Below are 20,125 nucleotides of genomic sequence, written 5' to 3'. Positions count from 1 at the left end.
CTTGGTGTCTTAGAAACTGCAAAATCAAAACTAAACCAATTGAAATATCACCAGTTCAGCAGGCAGCAGATACGACAGAACTGACCAATAAACTAATCCCAAGTCTATATTTACAGAACGAAGAGGTGGAGGGATGCAAGTCGACATTTTGGAAAACTTGTATGAGCTAAAATGTCGGATATTTTGAAACTCTCTCATTGTTAATGTACATTTTTTAAAGGTTTAATTTACTACAGGTGCACACAATATAGGATTTGATTATTCTCTTTACTGCCACAATATCTCAGGCACAAAGCTGTGTCTCTTCAGAATAAAACCTAGTTCTTTTTCAGATGGGTGAAACTGTTTACAGAGTAGTGGTTGTCAGAAACCAAGAAATGGAAGAAGTGTGCGAAAGAATGGTATAAAAATATTAAAGATTAATGACCACTTTCATGCCAGATACAAACCAGAAGCTCTCCACAGAAGTCCTTAACCTTACGTTTGAAAGGGAACTAAGTGTTTTCACCTGCTAAAATCTCAGTCTGGATTTCAGATGAGTGACCTTGACCTGAAAGATTTTGTTTCCTATCTGATTCATCCAATCACTCACACCTATCTCTCTATTTAAATAAATACAGAAGTGTTACTGAAACACGAGTCATAAATAAAGTTTTGCACTGCCAAGTAAAATAAAAAATGCTTACTGTCTTTAATAATTTTAATTTTACTATATATCAATATTATTTAGTTTTACAACTATGAAATTTTAAACATGTTCGTTTCACTAATACAAGAAAATATATACATGAAAACTACTTCTGGAAATATCTATTTTATGGTAACTTTGCAGTAAAGGGGAAAAAAAAAAAAAGGAACGGTACCTGGAATTTCAGTGAAAGCCTCTCCAAGGACGGACACATGAAAAGGCAGATCCTTCTTTTTCAGTTTCAGCAGGACTTTAAAGAAAGTTTCAGGATCTTTGTCATGTTCCCTTAAAACAAACAGAGAGTTTCAGGATCTTTGTCATGTTCCCTTAAAACAAACAAAGCTTATCTCAGCATCATTTATATTTACTTGTGGATTTTTTGTGTGTGTGTTTGTTTGTTTACCAGAGCAGTTTCTCTTAAATTGTACTTTTGGGGACCAAGCATCTTCAGCATGACTTTCTCCTTCGCTTACGCCACATGGTTGAACAGTTTCTTCAACCCAGCACTCAGGGTCAAAACTCAGTTTTATCAGATTTTTATCTCTCTTCCCTGTCTCCAGATGATGCCTTTACGCTTTAAATTACCAACTTTGAAAGTGAGAAGGACTGAGTAATCCCTCACCCTGCTGAAGGCGAACTCATGCTAAAAAAAGGGTAGGAAAAACCCTGTTTTTTAATTTTCTTTTTTTTTTGCCTTTCAAAAAATATGTATACAACCTCCACTACAGTTCACCCCCTTTTTCATGAGGAATAGGTTAATAAAAAACTTTTGCTAAAAACATAGGATTTCCCAAACTGCAATTTTATGAATCCATACTATACTCATGAAAAGCTGCTGATCCATTCAGCACTTTAGGTAAGAAAGAAAGGAATAAACTAATACGAGGCACTACCTACCTTTAGACTTTTAAGGAGTTAACTGGAAGTTAAAACAGAAAATAAGAAACCTGTACTTATTTACAATTTCAGCTGAAGATAATATTAAAGGTTTGTATGGGTATGACACTCAATGCCTTAAAACACAAGGTTGGTTATCTAAAAAGAGAATTAAAAGCTAATTTGCTAATCCATCTTCTTTACCCGCACAGAATGAAAGCTTCAAAAGATACCACAGATGATCTAAATTTCCCAAAGATACCACAGATGATCTAAATTTCCCAAATTTGGTAAGTCATATTAAAAATAAAATTAGGTAATTCCCTCACTGTGAGGTGAATATTTTATCTTGCATTTAATTACTCTGCTTTAAATTATTGTATTTCAGACAGATGTGCACCATATGTCTTTAAAATATTTTGGTTTTATTTATTATTTAGAAAATTCCACTGTTTTCCTTCCTGTATTAAGGGCAAATCTATAGCTCAGCTGTCCTGGTGTCTTTCTTCACAGAATAACTTTGTAGAATGAATCTGTAGGTTTGTCACACCGCTATATGAAAGATTAATAATTATATCATTTAGGAAATCTGAAGCCAAATGACATCTGCAGCTCTACATGCGTTAATTTCTCATTCAGTCAATATTTTTGGTTTAGGGAATTAAAACAAATTAATCTTATAATTAATGTGACTTTCCCAGGCTGAGAAATCTTCAGAAACTGTGGAGTTTTCAGAATTAGTTGCATTTTCTTAAAATAAAGCCAGACAATAATTACTTTTAGAAGTCCTCCATCTCCCAGATTTGTTTTGTTCCCAATAATAAGGAGGAATGCAACTGCATAAGCTTAGTAATTTGTTTCACATCTGTGAACCAGGAGTTTTCACGGTGGTTCCAGTAACCGAAGTGGATATGAGCACTGGCTCGGGGAGAGAATTTCTTCCAGTTGCAAAGATCCCAGAACTGCCTACTTGTTTGCTTGCACCCTCACGCTTAAAATAGCCACCTGTTTCTGGTAGGTAAATTAGGGGCAGGAACACCTTGCCAGCATTTCAGTCCGCTCCAAATGCCCAGCTGAAAGAACCCAAATGGGATTATCATTGAGGATTCAGGCTTGGCCGGAAGGGAACATCTCTATCGGAAACGTGCGAGTCTGCAAGGAAAATAGCCCTGACGCCCAGAGCCAGCGTAGCTCAGCACGGTGTCTCCCGTTCGCCTCCGCTTCCCCGAGGCAGCCTTTGTGGGTGCTTTAGAAGGGATCCTGATGAGCCCACCCTGTTTCTGATGCTCACCCCGCGATGGACCGGAACATCCCTGTTACACAGGGCAGGCAGCCGCGACAGAGCCACGACGCTTGCAGGGACCTTTCCAAGCTCTTCACAGCCCTGCTATCAGCTCCACAGTCACAAAAAGTCCTTCCAGCAAAGGATATGCTTTCCCTCTGCCTTTCCAGAAGAGACCAGGGGTCCCAGAGGCAGCCAAAAGTGGAGGATGCTGTTGGAGCCACATTGTCAAGGAGCTGGCAGGAGAACACGGAGCCTTACAGCTCGTCGGAGCCACATAAGCTGCACATATTTAGGAAAACTGATAGGAATTGGAAGTTGCAGCTTTGTTTAATAGGTGGGGAAGAACAGAAGGAAAATTTGGCACCCAGAAGGAATGCTGAAAGGGGAACAGTTTCCTCTGCACTGGAGACTCTCTTACGGGTTTTCTGCTGTAGGTGATCCTCCTTCCATGTCCCCTTTTAAAATATCTTGCTTTTTTGTGATACTCACAGATTTTAATGACGTGTTTTGTGAATCTTGTAGCTTTTCTATTTGGGAGGTCATCTTATTCGATTTATCAGTTCCTGTGACTTTTCCACCCCACAACCATTTTATTTTCAATTAAGACCTACAGAAAGCTTCTAGCACATGCCCCTACAGATTGCAATGTATTATTATTCTTGCAAGTTAGTAAAGGTACAGCTCCTCCTGGTAGAAAGCAATAAATAGCACAAGACCACCTCTTCCCGGCATCAAAAAGAGAGCTCTCTTTCTTGGCTGACATGGAGAAAATCATATACAATCCAGTCTGCCTTACTCAGCAACAACTGCTAAACACACCAGATTGTCATAGCAGCGATCGTGGAAAAAGATGAACACAATATGGAATGTCTGTTCTGTAAAGATCTGCTCAAAATGACGTGCATTTTTGGCTGCATCTGTTGCATTTTTGAACTTTATTAAACAGTATTAATTATATATACTCGATTTCCTTAAGAAGAACTGCAAAACTGTATAAAAGCCCGATATTAAAATGCAAACTTTTCTTAGAAGATATTATGTTTGGGGAAAAATTAAGCTAATGTGACTCAAGGGTCTGGCTTTGTTGTTTAGTTTAGGTATTTGAAATGCTCATTTATTTTTACTTGATTTAATATGCATCTGGCAAAGGAAAAATAAGAACTGGGTATGAAGATGCCCTAAATTTAATTGGAAGAACATGAAAACATCAGAATGACCAAACTCCAGCTGTAAATGCCACAAAATAGATACAGGCACCATACCTGTACTTGGATTTGAGAGCACTGCCATTGGGGACGTTGAATGTCTATGTTTAGATACTGCACACTAAATTTTTTTACCCAGATTTTGGGTTTTTTTGAGTCTGAAACCCATTTTAAGACAGACATTTGAAGTCCCTCTTAAGAACTGGCTGAGGTTTAGTGGTCTGGGTATGGGAATGCGGCCCAGGGTTCAGCCTGATTTAGTGACTTCCCTTTGTAATCTGAAATAAAACTTTCAAGACTGTCCTTGAAATGGGGATTGGGAGGGTGGTGGTATCAGCAGCACCACTATTGAGCCTCCATTATCTCTGCCTTAGATTTTCTGTTTTATAAAATGGGTGTGCCAGTATTATTTTTTCACCACAGAAGGATGCTGTCAGGATTAATTGATAACTTGACATCCCTCTTTTCAGCCTAAAATGATAAAAAAAAGCAACTTCATAGCACTATGATGCTGCTCCTCTACACAATCAATGGCAACAGTCTTCAAAACACCCCTCTGCTATTCAGGGGTTTTGTGAATTCAGCCGGAGTCCTTGAGCCTTACCCATCGCTGGAACTGGAAGGAGACTGTGGAGAGCCCAGCTAAACTGGAGTTATTCCCTGGGACTGCAGGATACCCATATCCCTGACCAGTGATGGAAAACATATTTTTAAAAAAAGAAAAGAAATAGCAGAATTTGGCCCTTTACATTATTCAGTGCATATTCATCTCTTGAATTTGAGTGAAATTCACTAAGAGACCCATATGGTCTTCTGTGATTTAAGTTCAATTTTTTAAATATATGTAAACTTATCATACATGGTGATAATCACAGTTATTTCGGATTTGGAGGAAGACACATACAGCTATGCAATTAGAAAGTAGAAAAGTTGTGAAAAAGAGGGCTTACTCAAAGAGGTAAAATAAATGCAGTCTATTAAAAAATATATATTAAACCCTATAGTTTATGCAAGTTAATCAGTAACATGAAGGTGCTAAATAGGGGGAAAAAGTCTTAATATTTGAGAAAATACTGCGTAAAGGGTAGGTAACACTTGTGATAGCAACAGCCCTGTCATGCCATCTCTTAAGGTGCTACATATTCTGAAAGGGTTAACAAATAAGCTCAGCTAAAAGCAATATTAAAAGGGTTGATCTTAATCTTCTTAGGACATTTAGCATGGGAGATTTTCAGTGGTAGAGAATCCCAAATTATGAAGGCAGGCAGTAATATTTCACTTTTTACAACGCCTTAAATCCAAGCAATTCAAACTGGGTGCATCTCCTTCTGCCTCCCCATTTCATAAAATGACCTGAATGTCAGACGGGCAAAGGTGGGAAATGGCAATACTAAAACAGGTACAAAATCTTCAAAAGTTAATGTAGCATTTTAATTTTTTTTATATGTTTTAGGATGTATAGCAAGAGCTAAAAGACAGATTTCTGCCTACCTACACTTCTTGCTAAAATATGGTTGATAAAATAGGCCACTGAAGTATCACTCAGTATTTATGAAGCTGGGCAGTGGAGACAGAGGATGGGTGAGCCAAGAGACATCCAGGGAGGAGAGCAAGGGACAAGGGACAGAGCACAGGGAAGGCGTGAGGAGCAGGGACGGGGCTGGGGAAGTCCCTGAGCACAGAATCAATAATTAGGGGTGAAGGAAATAAAGTTTCTAAGACAAAGACCTCGAAGCAGATGACAGTGGTCTTTCAGTTTTGGGAAAGTGAAATAGCGAGGCGCGAGTTTGGCAGCAAACTGCGAGACGAGGTGGGCAATGTAAATGGGAAGAGAACCACGAGAAAAGGAAAAAACCCAAACAAACAAATATTCAAGTTAAAACTAAAAAAAAAAAAAGATGGCATATCCAGACTCAGGGGGGAAAAAAGATAAATGTAGGATAAATAGAAGCAAAAAAGGAAAAGGTGTAAGCTTGGGAAAAATGAAAATATACAGAAAAATCAGACTGTGAGAAAGAGAGAAGCTGCAAGGAGCATTTGAGAGTGGTATCGGTGGTAGAGAAAAGGTCAGGAAAGTATCAGTAAAGATATAAATTAGGAAACAAAAATAAAACTGTGTGGTAATTAAAGGAGAAGACTCAAAGAGGAAGAGAATAAAGAGAGCAAAGGCACGCAGCAGCGTTAGCAGGGGAGCAGACTGCAGTGAGGATGGAGAACAAAAGCACCATGGAGGAAAAGGTAGAAAATCTGCACGAGCTCGTGTAAAAGTTAACATTTTTGAAAGAATGAAGAAAAGCATGGGCAGCCACTGCTGCTGAGAGAGGGCTGCGAGGCGAGAGCTGCACCTCTATCACACCCAGCGCCAGGAGCTGGAAGGTGCCTTTATCCCAGTAACGTTCTTTGTCGGGCCGATAACAGCAGGAACTTGAGGTTCTTTACTCTTTTGACTGATACGGTACGGACTTGGGGCGGGTGATGAAGGATGCCGCAGGCTGATAAGAGGACTCATGCGACATCAGCCTCCTGTTGACCCTGTATCTGTTCAGGGCATTCTCAAGAAGTCAACAGCAGCACATCCATAACTGGTGCAGTCCTTGCACGCACCCGCTGCTGAGCTAGAAACGGGGCTCCTAAAAACCTAACCTGAAGAACAACATCAGGGATTTTTTCACTGCATTATAGTATTTATTGTATTAGACTTCGCTATTTTACGTTAAACCTTGAGCTCAGCAAAATTTGAATATAGGTTTATTATAATCTAATAATGTTAGAAAGTAGCAGTGTAGTTACAAAAAATAAGCCTGGCCTTCAAAACAGACAATTGGAGAGTTCTGGTCTTTTCCTAACACTGCTGGCCCATGAGGCAGCTCTGCCCAGGTTTCCCCATCTGTAAGATATGGTCTTGCAGGAGTTTTCATTTACAGAAATGTGGTAAGGATCGGAGTCAGTAAATACTTCAGGAAGATAATATTCTTCTTAAAGTAAGAGACTCATGTTATAAGCCTATTCAATATACCAAATGAAATACATTCTAGTCATTATTTTCACAGAGGACAGAGGACTTCCCTAAATCAGATTATTTTAATATACATTTTCCATGTTAAGATTGGGGGAAAAAAAAAAAGGGACAAAAAAATTGAAATTCTAATACCAAATTTGTCATAACAACGCTCATGATAGCTGCAAAAGAGGAAATACTACTGCCAGGAAAGAGCTGTTAGAAAAGGAACAGGGGGAAAGAAATAACTATGAAAATGCAAACATGAAGGAAAAGTTAATTGCTTTTCATTTATTCAATTTATAACAGTATTTTTCCATCTTTTTATATTTCCAATATGAGGTAGAGGTAGACTGTAAATATGTAGTTAGGTCCAATGAGTTTGCTTCTTCAGTTGATACGCTTACAAAGTGTCTTTGCTTTAATTGTGCCTCTAAACATTGTCTGGCATCGTCAGCATCGAAAGTTACCACAATATCTAATACCCCCTCTGTTAATAGAAAATGGAGTCAACTAGAAAAAAATGTTTTTGCATAGGTGTCACTGACAAAAAGGACCCTATAGAATAAATTTTAGCTAGTGATTTGGAGATCCTACAAGCAAAAAAAGGTCCCGATCCTTGCCTGCACTTGTAAAACACCTCTGCAAGCCAGGGAATTAAAAAATGGCACTGGCAAGGCAAAAAGCAGCCAAACAGTACTGGCAAATACAGTGTTTTATTTTCTATTATAGCCCATGACGTATTTACAGTGAGGAGTGTGTATTTTCCCTTCCGATTTTTTCAAATTGCTGGCCTGAGAAAAATGGGTGGCATTTTGCTTTACGCTGGAAAAGCATTTTCTCCTATCTTGTGTTATCTAGAAGAGATTCATTAAAAAAAAAAGGAACCTTGGAAGTTTATTGTTTAGATTCTTCTTCTTGTCCCCTCACAATTCATGAAGAAAAAACTCAAAATAAAGTATTGCGTATTCTCTAACCAAAGAAACCTCAGGACCAGCATCAGTCATTGAGCCTCCTGCTTATTTCCTAAAGAGAGATTAACCTTTGAAGACAAAGACTAGCATTTGGTCTCAGTTACCTTGGTGTAAAAATCAATGCACTTTCATCCAGATGCCTTTTCATTTCTTTTACTCCAACTTAGCGAATCTAGCTTTTCACAAGTATAGTGTTCAGATAAAGAACATTTTAGTCAAATGAAATAATTGTTATGGATTATCTCTAAACAGTATCTTAAAAAAAACAAAATTAAAATTAACTTCATTTACTGTTCCAAAGGTAACATAATAAATGGTTTCCTGTTGTCAAAAGTCATTGTAGGAAAGATAAAATAATCTCTGTGATCCTGACAGCCCTGATAACCATACACAATATATCCTATTGTGATTCAACTTACTAGAAAAAAAGTCATGGCATGGTATAATAGATGGGTATGAATATGATAAGTGGATAAAAATCTACTCAGGTGGTTCCTTGGAAGAACAGAAGAAGAATAAAACATAAATTACTAGATAAAAACTACATTACTACACATTTGCCTGGGAATGGCAAACCCACCATACAAAACCCTGTGGTCCCTCTGTGATTTCCATGCTGGACTCGCATCACAAAACTACAACTACTTAATACTCCACGAGATACTCTGCCTGGGTCAAAAAGTCAGTCCTGGTCCTTACTGAGTAATTCTGAGAGGAATTAGCTCAGGTATCTAAGATAACTCATCCTTTTTGAATTTGTGCAGCTGTCATCTCCAAAGATGAAGCTCCTCAGCAGGAACTTTCTTGGCTCCAAGACCAAGGCTTGAAACTCATTATTCAGCAAGATTAAAGTAACTACAAATCTCACCACTTTCAGAGTGAGGAATCAACTCATTTCATTGAGTCAGGTTTTGCGCAAACACAACTGAGAAAAAGAAGAGACCAGCCTTTCAGTACTTAAAAGCAGGTTAATAAGAGAGACAGGGATGGACTTTTAGCAGGGCCTGTAGTGATAGGACAAGGGGTAACAGTTTTAAACTAAAGGAGAGCAGATTTAGACTAGATATAAGGAAGAAATTTTTCACAATGAGGGTGGTGAACCCCTGGCCCAGGTTGCCCAGAGAGGTGGTCGATGCCCCATCCCTGGAAACATTCCAGGTCAGGCTGGACGGGGTCTGAGCAGCCTGATACAGTTGAAGATGTCCCTGCTCACTGCAGGGGGTTGGACTAGATGACCTGTGAAGGTCCCTTCCAACCCAAACTGTTCTATGATTCGAGGACAAAGGGAGGAAAAAAAAGGGTGAACACATGGAGAAAAGGAGAGCAAGGGAGGAGAAGAAGGGAAAGAGAGAACAGCCAAACAGTTGCAGTGCGGTAAGAAGAGGAAACTAATTAAAAAGAGCTTTGAAGGAAGAACTATAACCTCTCTATTATTGGTGAAAGTAAGGAAGAATATTAGATCATTTGCTTATGAAATATTTGATTTTTGTCTCTTGGAGGGTATTTGCATACTTGGTCAGGGTGCTGTGAATTGCAAGGAGGATGGTGGCACCGTCTGCTAAGTTTCTCTGGGACTTCTTTTTACAAAACATCTTCTGGCCTTGCTTATGATGTTTCCCAAGACTGAGGCTACCTTGGACTATAATATTCTTGAAAAATTCTGCCAAAAGTTTTCCAGAACATCCAAAGAACAAGATTTAGGAAAAAACTAACCTATCCAGTAAAACTGCAAGCCGTATCTTGCATATATTACATTTCAAATAAGCCTCTGTATTAAGCATTCAAACCTCTTTTGTTTTAGAGCAAGAACTAAATATTTGGATGTGTTTGATTTTGAGTCATAGATACGCTTTTTGTTGCTCATGTTGGAAGTCTTCCTAAAAATGTAGCCAAGCCTTTGAAAAATTTCTTCTTTTGCCTGGTCACTGAATAGTCCACATGTCTTGAGCACATGTCAGGCCAAAGCTGAGCAAGACAGTCCTACTACCGCAAGTCAGGTTGCTAAAACCCAGGAAAGATCTAACATCTGAACTGAAAACACCGATCTTGTCTTCGCTTTCAATGATTCCTCTACTGGACTTAGAATAAAATTACTGGAGTTCACAGAATAAAGAACTGATTTATATGCCTTGAAAATAGGAATAACAAGAAAATGGAAGATTTGATTAATTTAAAAAAGCAGTAGAAGAGGAGGGCTGAAAAGGCAGAAAGTGGTAATGGTGTGGTATGGCTTTTCTAGTTTGACTACAACTCTTAGATATGGACCAAAAAAAAAGCAAAGGGGACAAATAAGAACTGACCAATATGACCAGCTATGCAAGAATAGCATGGCAAAGAAACAGTGAACTGAGTGAAGAAGTAAAGGAGATGGGAAAAAGATACAACACAAGGCCTGTTCATAGGGGGAAAAAAGTGAAATCAGTGTAAGACCAAGAGGACAACACAGTCAGGTTAGACAATGGGGCTTAGGAGAAAACAGGGACCAATGTGTTGTAGAAGGTCCCTTGCACAGACAGGGAGGGTGACTGAAATGATGGAGACAGAGAAGGGTTGAGAAACTGGAGAAAAGTGAGGAGCAAATTCCCTGCAGAAGGAGACTAAACAGGAGACAGCTCAGGAACTGAGCATAGCAAAAAGAAAAGAGGTTTGAGAGAGAAAGGCCAAGATCAGCTTGGGTGAATGGAGCAGAAAAGGATTGCTGTGATGGCAACAGGTGGAAGAGTGTAAAGCCCCCTTCCTTCAGAGCCTCCTTAGTCCCACCAGTTCACATGTGTTTCTGCTCAAAGACTTGGGTTTTGCAGTTGCACCAGAGAAGAAAGACATAAAATGAGTCTCCCATCACAGAAAAAGGGAGAGCCAAGCTTACTGGAGCTTTTATGGCAAACTGATACTTTTATTCCAAACTTAAATAATCTTCAAATGTCCAGGTGATGTAGCTGTACTCTTACATTAACTCAAAATCAGTTTTTCAACCACAGCTGAAACATTTATTGTAACAGGCTTCAGAGGACAGCACTCAAGTGGCTGCCCTACAGACACCTGGATAGCATGGAGGGACTGAAGAAGGAAGATTTCTGTATGTGATAACTGAAACAAAATCTGGATGTTATTCACCTTTCTTCTTGTATTTAAGAAAACGGGTACATCAGAGTACAAAACCATCCCATGGACCAGAAAACCACTCATGGGGCTTGAAGTCTGCCTTTCTTACAGGTAACAGTGCTCTTACAGTCTGATACAATGGTTTACTACACGCACCCCAGGACCTGACTTTGCAGGAGTGGGAAAAGAGTTTACACCAAATTGCTCTAAGCACAATGAGAAGCAGAATTGAGCCACGGAGCTTAAATATAAAAAAGAAAGTAGAGTGCTTAGTAAAAGTACTAAGTGGTTTTGGGGAAGCAGTGAGTAAAAAAATAAGTTTATTTTAATACAATTCCTTTTCAGCCTATTAAGTTCTCCAGTATCACAATGAAGTCTGCTAAAAGTTAGTAAACAAAGGCTTTCAGGAGAGCTTTATTAAATCTCTTATGACTTATCAAGTTAAAACTCCCACTCAGATATCTTAATAAAACTTTCAGAGAGTATATTTAATTTTCCTGGAAATCAGAAGCAAATTACTAAGTACAGGAGTTACTGTCTGCTAGACCACTGATCAGCTTTCTGTAAATAGACCATTAACCAACAACTTGGATTTAGTTCTTTAAAGTTTCCGTTTCTGAAGGTCAAATAACTATGTAACTGCTTAATAAAGAAGCAAAGAAGTACCTCTAAATATCTCCAAGCTCTGATGGGCTTATATTCTGCTCCTTAGGTGAGGTATTAGCAAAGCTTATTTATTTTCATTTCCAAGGCTTTTATTTGCTCATTCCCTTGTGGTAAAGCTGATTTCCATGATGATTCCCTTCTTAATTTTAATACCCTTTTTACTCATCATATAGACATAAGAATTTTCCATAAAATAATGAAACCCTTCCAAAGGAAATGAAGACAACTAGGAGAGGAAAGTAAACTACAGCTTACCTTTTTTTTTCCCAATTAATTGATCCACTGTCATATGCATATATGAAAGATTTTTTTTTTAATGAAAGGAAAATAAGGTTAATTAACATAAAACCTCTCACTCCTTGAGATGTTGAATTTTGTATTTTATCCATGCTGCCTTAAGTGCCTTGATTTCCCAGTAATGACCTAGTTCTCCTAATGAGTAACATTAACCCCTGGCTGTAGCTGTCCAGGACTTAATTGTCAACTGGAGCTGAAATAGGAGAGTTTGCCGATCAGCAGGTATGTGGTATATTAACTCATGTCATTTCAGGCCCTAATAAATAAATCTGTTGCTAAGGCAACAGGAACATCAGCTGTATCACTTTTTTTCTTCCCCCCCCACCCCCTTTTTTAAAGGAAACTGCCTTTCACACCGAGCTTTTAAAAAAGGAAATGAACTACATGTAACTGTAATTAGAAGAAACCTATCTACATTAACGAAAAAAGGCATTCAAAAAGAGGACTGCTTTCGACTGTGACCAGGGTAACTGAAATTATTTCCCTCAACTGAGGGAATGCAATTTGAAGTATACATCTGAGCGAGAAGAGTTCACAAAATAGTTCAGCTCTTTGTGTTTCTGAGATAGTTCCCCTCTCCTTTAGTACACTGCTGATGCCAAATGAGCAAACTGCTTCGACTACTAATCAGCACCTGGGCAACTGAAACCATAGGAGAAAAAATACCACTCAAACCCAAACACCTTCACTACCCTCCATGAATCTTTCAATATGATTGGCAAAATGCAAAGTTCTGGAAAGCTAAAAAATACCCCATTTTCAGCTCTTCAGATTTACCAGCTAATGAAAATTTAAGTACCTGATTTAAAGGTAGATGCCATTACTCCTCCCTGTCCCATGGAGGCAGTTACCTGATTCGTGCATGGGAAAAGCAAGAGGAAGCTGGGGCAACACAAACGCATCTCCAGAGGCAGACGTGATTTGGTGTGCTGTGCTGCAAAAGCTGGTAACTCACGTTCTGCCTCAGTTTCTCCAGCTTTAAGATCAGATCCTGAATAGTCCTGTTTTAGACTAGCAGATTCAAGGTTTTATAGACAGGCAAAGTGTATACAAATGCAGGTAGTACAAATATTTTTGTGTTCCATAAGGTTTGGGAAGGGAGATCTTGGTTGGGGATGATGCACTGCTGAGGTCTCTCAGAGCCTCGCAGGTGAATGCCACAGCCCTCACTTAATTCCTGCCATTCTACCAGGGGATGAAGTGTTTACCTTAAGATTTTCAAGATTGTTAGGTTCACATTTAGTTTATCACTATAGGTCAGTTCTTCCAAATCTCTAGTTATCCACAGCTCAACCAGAGATCAGGCCAGAAGGGCCTGGTTAAAATTAGAGATGCTTTCTCCTCCGGACTATCAACTTCTTATAGTCCTTCAAGAAAATTTGCTATAAGAAAGGTGGAAAAAATGATGCTGAGATGTCCACTCTAGCAGGAGAGGTCTTCATTATACGCTGAACTTTTCTGCAAGGTCTTAAAAACAGTGATCAAGCAATAGTCGATCTTCCACTGAAAGGGGTCAATACCCAAATCTCTGCCCATGGGAAGAAGTGTCAAGGTTAGATTTCACCATTGAATGAGCAATGAAAGAAGAACGGATACTCCAGGCTCCCTTCCAGTTAAATTTAAATCTGAACTTCTTCTTGGAATATTTCATTAACTTTCTTATTTGCTACTTTTTTTGCTACAATTTTTTTTTTTTTTTTTTTGCTTTAGGTGTTCAAGAAGTGAGGGTATCAGCTTCTAGTTAATCATGTAACTAGAATGATGTTAATGATGTCTCTATGCACGCTTGCATGGCACTGGTTCATTCACCATGTGTCATCCGTATTGCAGCTCTGGTGAACACCGTTTTCTTTGGGAGTATTAGATAGCTTTTCTTAGATACTGCTAGGAAGTTTGCATTTTAAAATCATTATTGTACATCCTATGGGCTTTTTATCATTTCTGGTACCTTCTAGTTAAGGCTGTATAAACACTTGCATTTTAAGGCTTTTTTTTCAGTCTATCTTATCTAACCACCACTTTCACCTTTTTGGATTAAATTTGCCAGAATCAGTTGCTTTTCAAATATGAGGTTTCCCTGCAGGAACTCACTCCCCATTTGGCACAGATCTAGAGCCAAATTCTCCACCGCTTTCCTGTGCAAAGGGGCAGAAGAGACCCAGTCAGCTATGATTTCCCTGAAAAGGGGGATCTACTTTCCTTTGAGAACGCACAACTCTGCGCTCCTTATATGACATTGCACGAGTGGCCACGTGGCAGGGAGGAGTAGGACCACGGCCCTTTCTCCTACATACTCTCTGCAGGCTGTTGACAATGTTGAGGCTGTTGCCTGTTGAGGCTAATAGTATTTATGGGTACTCAACGGTGATTTCTAGGTGCAGCATCTATTCTTTCATCTTTTGCTGTCTTTCCATACCTGCATGTTGATGTGGTAAACTTTGGTCCAAAATATTCGACAGTGTGAGGAAAACTATGACTTGGATATAGATTCACTGTATTCTCATATGTCTCTATATTAAATAGTTTCGAATTCTGCATTCAAAGACAGAGAGTGACTACACAAATTTTGTGTTGCACTGCCAAGATGAAGAGGAACAAGGCACTACCATTTAAAAAATGCTTTTCCAGGCTCCTCTGCCTCGCAGCTTGCAGGGGAGTGATGAAGAGCTGCCCAATCACAGAAGGCATGACGACTGCACTGTCTGGAACAAGCCCTTTCCAAGGACTTGCTCCTGAGTGAAGCGGGGGAGGTCCTCACAGTGGGCAGCCACATATTAGTAGAGCAATGGTGATGACAAAACATCCCTTTCCTCCGTGGACTCATTTCTTCAGCTCTTTGACTTTGTGATACCCTACGTTAAAAACAGGCAGCTGGGCACAGTGCTATCTCTGTACACACTCTTTTCCCTTAGATGAGAAATCTTCAGATAATTTTTGCAATCTACGTTTTTTTTCTTCTGAATTTCCTCATCGTGACTTCCACTGCTGTTCCTCCTGCTCCTGTATCTCCTGTCCCATGTCCTTCCCCACGCTCTTGTCACATGCTAGTACATACGGACACGAGATAACTGCCTTATCTCATCTTCCATGTGAATTGATAGCGGCCGTTTGTTTGCATGTGTGTGTAAATTCTCGCAGATTCCCCGTGTGATCCTTTATCACACCCGTACAATTAGGGGAAGAAGAATTGATTTCTGACAACTTTCTCTTATCAAGTCTTTAACTGCTGAGATGATACAGTGCCCACAGGGAAAAAAAGAAAAACCATAAGGCTTGGGTGAATGTCTTGAGTTACAAGAAGCACTGCAGGTCTTCTCCATGAAAGAGAGATGTGAAGAGCCTCAAATCTTGTTATAAGATTCCATACATGTCACCTGGATGACGTGACTATGGTTGGGGCTGCAGCGGGTTTGCAGCTTTGCACATCCACTGTCACGCTTGTGTGCAAAAAGAGCCGAGGAACACGCTGGTGTACCCCAATTACAGCAAAACAAGCTTTGACAAGTGTCTGTGGCCTCATTGGGGGGCTCTGAGAGGGAATAATGTGCATGTATAAATGCTGGTGAGTTAGGTTTGGGGGGGGGGAGGAGGATTGTGCCACACTGGTCAATGCCATCTCAATATACTCAAGGTTCACCAAAGAAGTATTTTATCACCTTGTAGTGAAAACCTGTCGGGTCGCGTGAAGTTCTGATCAGATCTGGGAACTTTGTTTTGCTCTCTGCTTCCAGCAAAGCCCGTGTGCACAAAGGGAAGAGTAATTCCTTGGCACTGCCCTTGCAAGAAAACAGCTCGGAAACCCATCGCAGCCTTTTATCCGGATCCTTGGCCATAAGTCATTTCTATTAGCAGCGCCTTGCTATAGATGTTTATAACAAAACATTAAAGACTTGGTGAGAAAGAAGAAAACAAATTACTCTGCGGAGAACCTAGCAGCTCTGCTAAAATACTGTCAGTTATTTATCTGCTGTCGGCAGAGGTTGCACACTGTAATCCTCGGCAGGCTCAGATTCGAGGGGGATGGAGAGAAGGGGCAGGGACTGCATCGAAGGGCCTGTTCTCATGCTAAGTCATTTTAACACCGATTTAAAGCGAGAACGTGTCTGCTAGAGAATGTCACTTCTGATTTTGAAGCGTTTCCAACCAGGCAGGGCCTACGTTGGGTCGACTTAGCGAGAGGCGTTGGGGCTAACGCCATATTTTCGGGCACTGCTGGTCCCCACGAAGCACTAACGCAATGAGGTCAGCATCGCTTCATTTCGAGAGGTTTCCTGTAACAACAGCACGACTTCACAACGATCTTTATTTTTTTTTTTTTTACGGTCTAGCCGAAGGGGGTTTTTCGTTAGGTGAAGGGGAACACGGGAACAACAACAACAACAACAAAAAATCTTCTTTTTCTATTTTTTTTTTCCCCAAATGAAAACCACATGTAAATCATCAGCGTAGACAATGGTCGTTAAGTATTATTGTATAGGACAATATCGGCGAGCGCTTCGTGCTGGAATACAAGCAGGATACCACTGCCAATGTTTTACACACAAAAACCCCCTCACACATTACAGCACTTGGCTAAAATTAGTCCGCTTTACAAAGAGGCTCGCGCTAGGCCTAAGAAGGGGATGCTTTTAACTGCTGATGCCTGAATAAGGCACGCGATGCGTTCGCCTCTAATAAGGCAACGAGTGCTTATTTTTGGATGCACTGCATGGCGAAGGGGCTGCTTCCAGCCCCTTGTTTTCACCTGTGCCATCCGGGCCACGGGCTGAGGCTGCTCGAATGTTCGGCAAATGCTGAATCGACACCTGAATTTTCTAATTCATATTCACCAATTAAAAATAAACCGTATTTTTCATAAGCAAATTTACATAAATCGGTTGCTAAAGCATCCTAACACTAAAGGGTAGGAGTTCAGCCCAGAAGATTTGCATGCAGCATCCTCAGACGAAGGCAGGCGCTTTCGATTTCCATCGAAAGCCTTGCTGCGCTGGAACTCTAATGGGCTTAAAACAGTAAATTTTGAAGAAACTGATTGCTGCCCCCGTAGCTAGTAAATGCCTGCCTGGACCCAGTGGCATTTGAAAAAAGTGTTTTATCATAAAATTATCCCAGCAGAGTCCATTCTGCAAGATAACATCATCATCATCATCATCATCAGTACTCCATGCAGGACCCAACAGCTCTGGCACAATATTGCCAGTCATTTATCTGTTGTCAGCACAGGTTACACACTGTAATCCTTGACTGCCTCGGAATTAGAATGTCTTTGATGTCCCCACAAGAGTTTTTTGCCCGAAGGCTTTACCAATGCTCGGCGGCTCAGTGTTTATTCCTCGTAATCTTCCTCTCATCTCCAGGCTAGCAGTGACAGATGGTTATGGGCACACAATAGTATTAAGAGTTTGATATTTTTTTTTTCCTATTTTTTTTTTTTTTATGCTGTGCTCTCTGTACAACAAATAGCTATCAGACGCGGGCCAGAGAGCTGACATGGCTCGCTTAGGTAATGGCAAACAAACAGCTCGCGTTGATGCTTTCTGTCATTTTCCCTGCTAACCCTGCTTGTTTTCATTGTATACTCTCAAAGGTAAACTATATTAACCTTATAGACTGTTATTAAAAAGATATATCTATATGAGCATAAAGTGCTTTTCTCTTTTTCTTACTCTTTTGATTATGAAAGTAATACTGCTGACATATTGAACAAATATCGAATGTCAACATAAATTTTTAGTGTGTGATAATATTCCCCTTCATATAGCTGTGTGTCAGGCGGGAACCCATGGATGATGCATAGCAGTAAATAACCCAAACAAAATTAGTTCTCTTGTCAGCTTCTACCTTGTATGTCCCCAGGCATCAGTAAAATTGACTGCACGCTAGATTTTCAAAATTAGCCCTAATGTTAGCTGTGTGTCTGGCAACCTCCAAGTTTCCAATGTTCTACTATATTACCCGTAAGGATGAATGTGTTACTTTTATATTTTGGCATTTGCTCTTGCTGATGCGGCTTTTTTTTTCTCTTCTCCAAATTAAAAATAATTTAGCTTTAACAATAAGTATGTGCACGAACACAATGCTGCATCTCTTTAAGCAACTAACTTTAGGCAATTAAATTAAATTAAAGCAAAAATATACATAGAAAGAAAAGGAATTATTCAATTTAATATTGTTGATTTTATTACTTAGCTTTGTGCTGTTTTATGCAAACTACTGAATAAAATGGAAAATATTTTCTTTCCCTTTACTCTGCTCTTTTTGAATGCAACATTTGGAACAATTTAGGTTAACATTCAAAGAAAAAAAGAGAAAAAAAACCAGCTCAGCATCATAAAACTTTTTATAACTGGCCATCTTAAAAATATGCATTTTTAAAATGTGATCTTAAGTGAAGGGGGATCAAATTCTTCAAAAAAAATAAAAATGACACTAAGCTTCATATTCTTTCCACACCAAATGAAAACAAGCAGTATCCCTCCCTTCGATGCACTAAATTTTACAATAACCTATGAGAACACAGAGCATTTCGGCGTTAGCAGGGAAACATGATTAAAAATAAATGTGGCTCCCCAAGAAAGGCTGTGTCGGAAGTGTGAAGTTGATTAAACAAATCCAAAGACAGATTCCACATCAACTTCCAATCCCTAAATTTTATGTTCAGACATTTAGAGTCAAAGATGAAAATCCCTTTAGGTACCAGATGCTGCAGATCATCTGGGAGAGCTTCTGGAGTTTTAATGTGCTGGAAGTCAAATCCCCTGCAAAGGCGATTTGCCCCGTCGGTGCGGTGTACTTATTGCTTCACCTGAAAACAGTTGCTCTCGGAAAATCTGACCTACTGATCGACCCAGCATCTCTGCAATAAACAGACTATAATCTGTGGATGAAGTGAACTCTAATCAGGCCACATGCAGATTAAACAAACTGCGAGGAATAAAAACTAGATTAAAATGTTCGTGCCCAATACCGGAAGATTATCAGGACATTTTACCTCTTTAAATCCTAATTTATGTAGGAGTCAAGCTAAAGTTTATATGTTTTTAGTGATTATGTGGCATGGTAGATTTTCAGCCGTTCAGAGAAGATTCAGAGATCAGGTATTTGCGTTAGCAGTTGGAAAAATATTGTTTCACTGTTAATACATTCAAACGTGCTTTCTATTTATGTAACACTGAAAGGGTGTTTTTAAAATGCAGACAGAGAGTTAACATCAGCTGTCCAGTGTCACCACGTACTTTAATGCAAGTGATTAAGTGTAAAGATAATTAAGATAATTTAAATAACATTAGATATTAATTATCATCTGTGGATTGCTTCGTACGAAAAGAGAGTTACCAGAATTGTGTTTATCGTTTCAGCAGCAGAGTATCTTTTTCTTGGGCAAAAAAAGAGGAATCATTAACATCAATGGTTAAACGCCTGGTTAGTGTTACTGAACTACGTATATTCAAACAAATCATTTTGAATAATCAGACGTTAGCGATGTGTCTCTTTCCTCTATGCGTGTGTGCGGTGTCGCTGTGCGTTTAGGAAATTATTTTATACTTGACAGAAGTCACAGAAAAGGGATCAAAACAAATTAATAAATCTTTGGAAGGTACGGTATTTGGATTTGTTCACCACTTACCACCTGTGAGGCCAGACTACGTGTAAAGGTCTTTGCTGATAGTCCAGTCCACTCAAGATATTACAGAGGTTAAAAGTCAGATGTTGCTTATCTTCTCCTTGACAAGGATTTGTACTTTCTGATGCTTCAGACTTGCTCTGTCTCGCCGGTGCTGTTAATGGGGAAGGCAGCCCCTCGTGCTGTGTTGTACAAAGTCCAGGCTGGGCTTCACAAAGTCCAGACTCGCGATGCGCGTTGCTGTTTTTCATTAAACCTCCCAAAGCGTTGCTCTTCTGCTGGCCGGGCAGACCCTCCAATTGATAAGCATCTCCATTTCTTTTAACACCAATTACCTTTTCCAAATGGGCAAGTTTATGTTCTGGCATGAACCTGTTCGGGGGGGAAAAAAAAAAATATGTATTGTGTTT

General features: G+C 39.6%; 1 protein-coding gene across 7 annotated transcripts in view; it reads right to left on the bottom strand.

Moving 5' to 3' along the window:
* Positions 1 to 20,125, bottom strand: part of GTDC1 (glycosyltransferase like domain containing 1) — a gene marked incomplete at both ends in the record, with an annotated part of 125,578 nt that overhangs the window by 16,114 nt on the left and 89,339 nt on the right. For 4 of the 7 annotated variants that reach the window (XM_082001707.1, XM_082001708.1, XM_082001709.1 and 1 more), the window contains 2 exons: positions 864 to 973; positions 19,719 to 20,087. The exons of 1 other annotated variant lie outside the window; for it this stretch is intronic. In XM_082001707.1, the coding sequence (XP_081857833.1) occupies positions 864 to 973; positions 19,719 to 20,087 (479 nt within the window). The remainder of the gene's footprint in view (positions 1 to 863; positions 974 to 19,718; positions 20,088 to 20,125) is intronic. 2 more of the 7 variants (XM_082001711.1, XM_082001712.1) reach the window with 1 other exon arrangement.

Source organism: Phaethon aethereus (assembly GCF_964289735.1).
Source record: "Phaethon aethereus genome assembly, chromosome: 6".
NCBI classification, from domain to species: Eukaryota; Metazoa; Chordata; class Aves; order Phaethontiformes; family Phaethontidae; genus Phaethon; species Phaethon aethereus.
The sequence above is the reverse complement of the archived record's forward strand: the minus strand, read 5'-3'. Positions and strand labels throughout refer to the sequence as shown.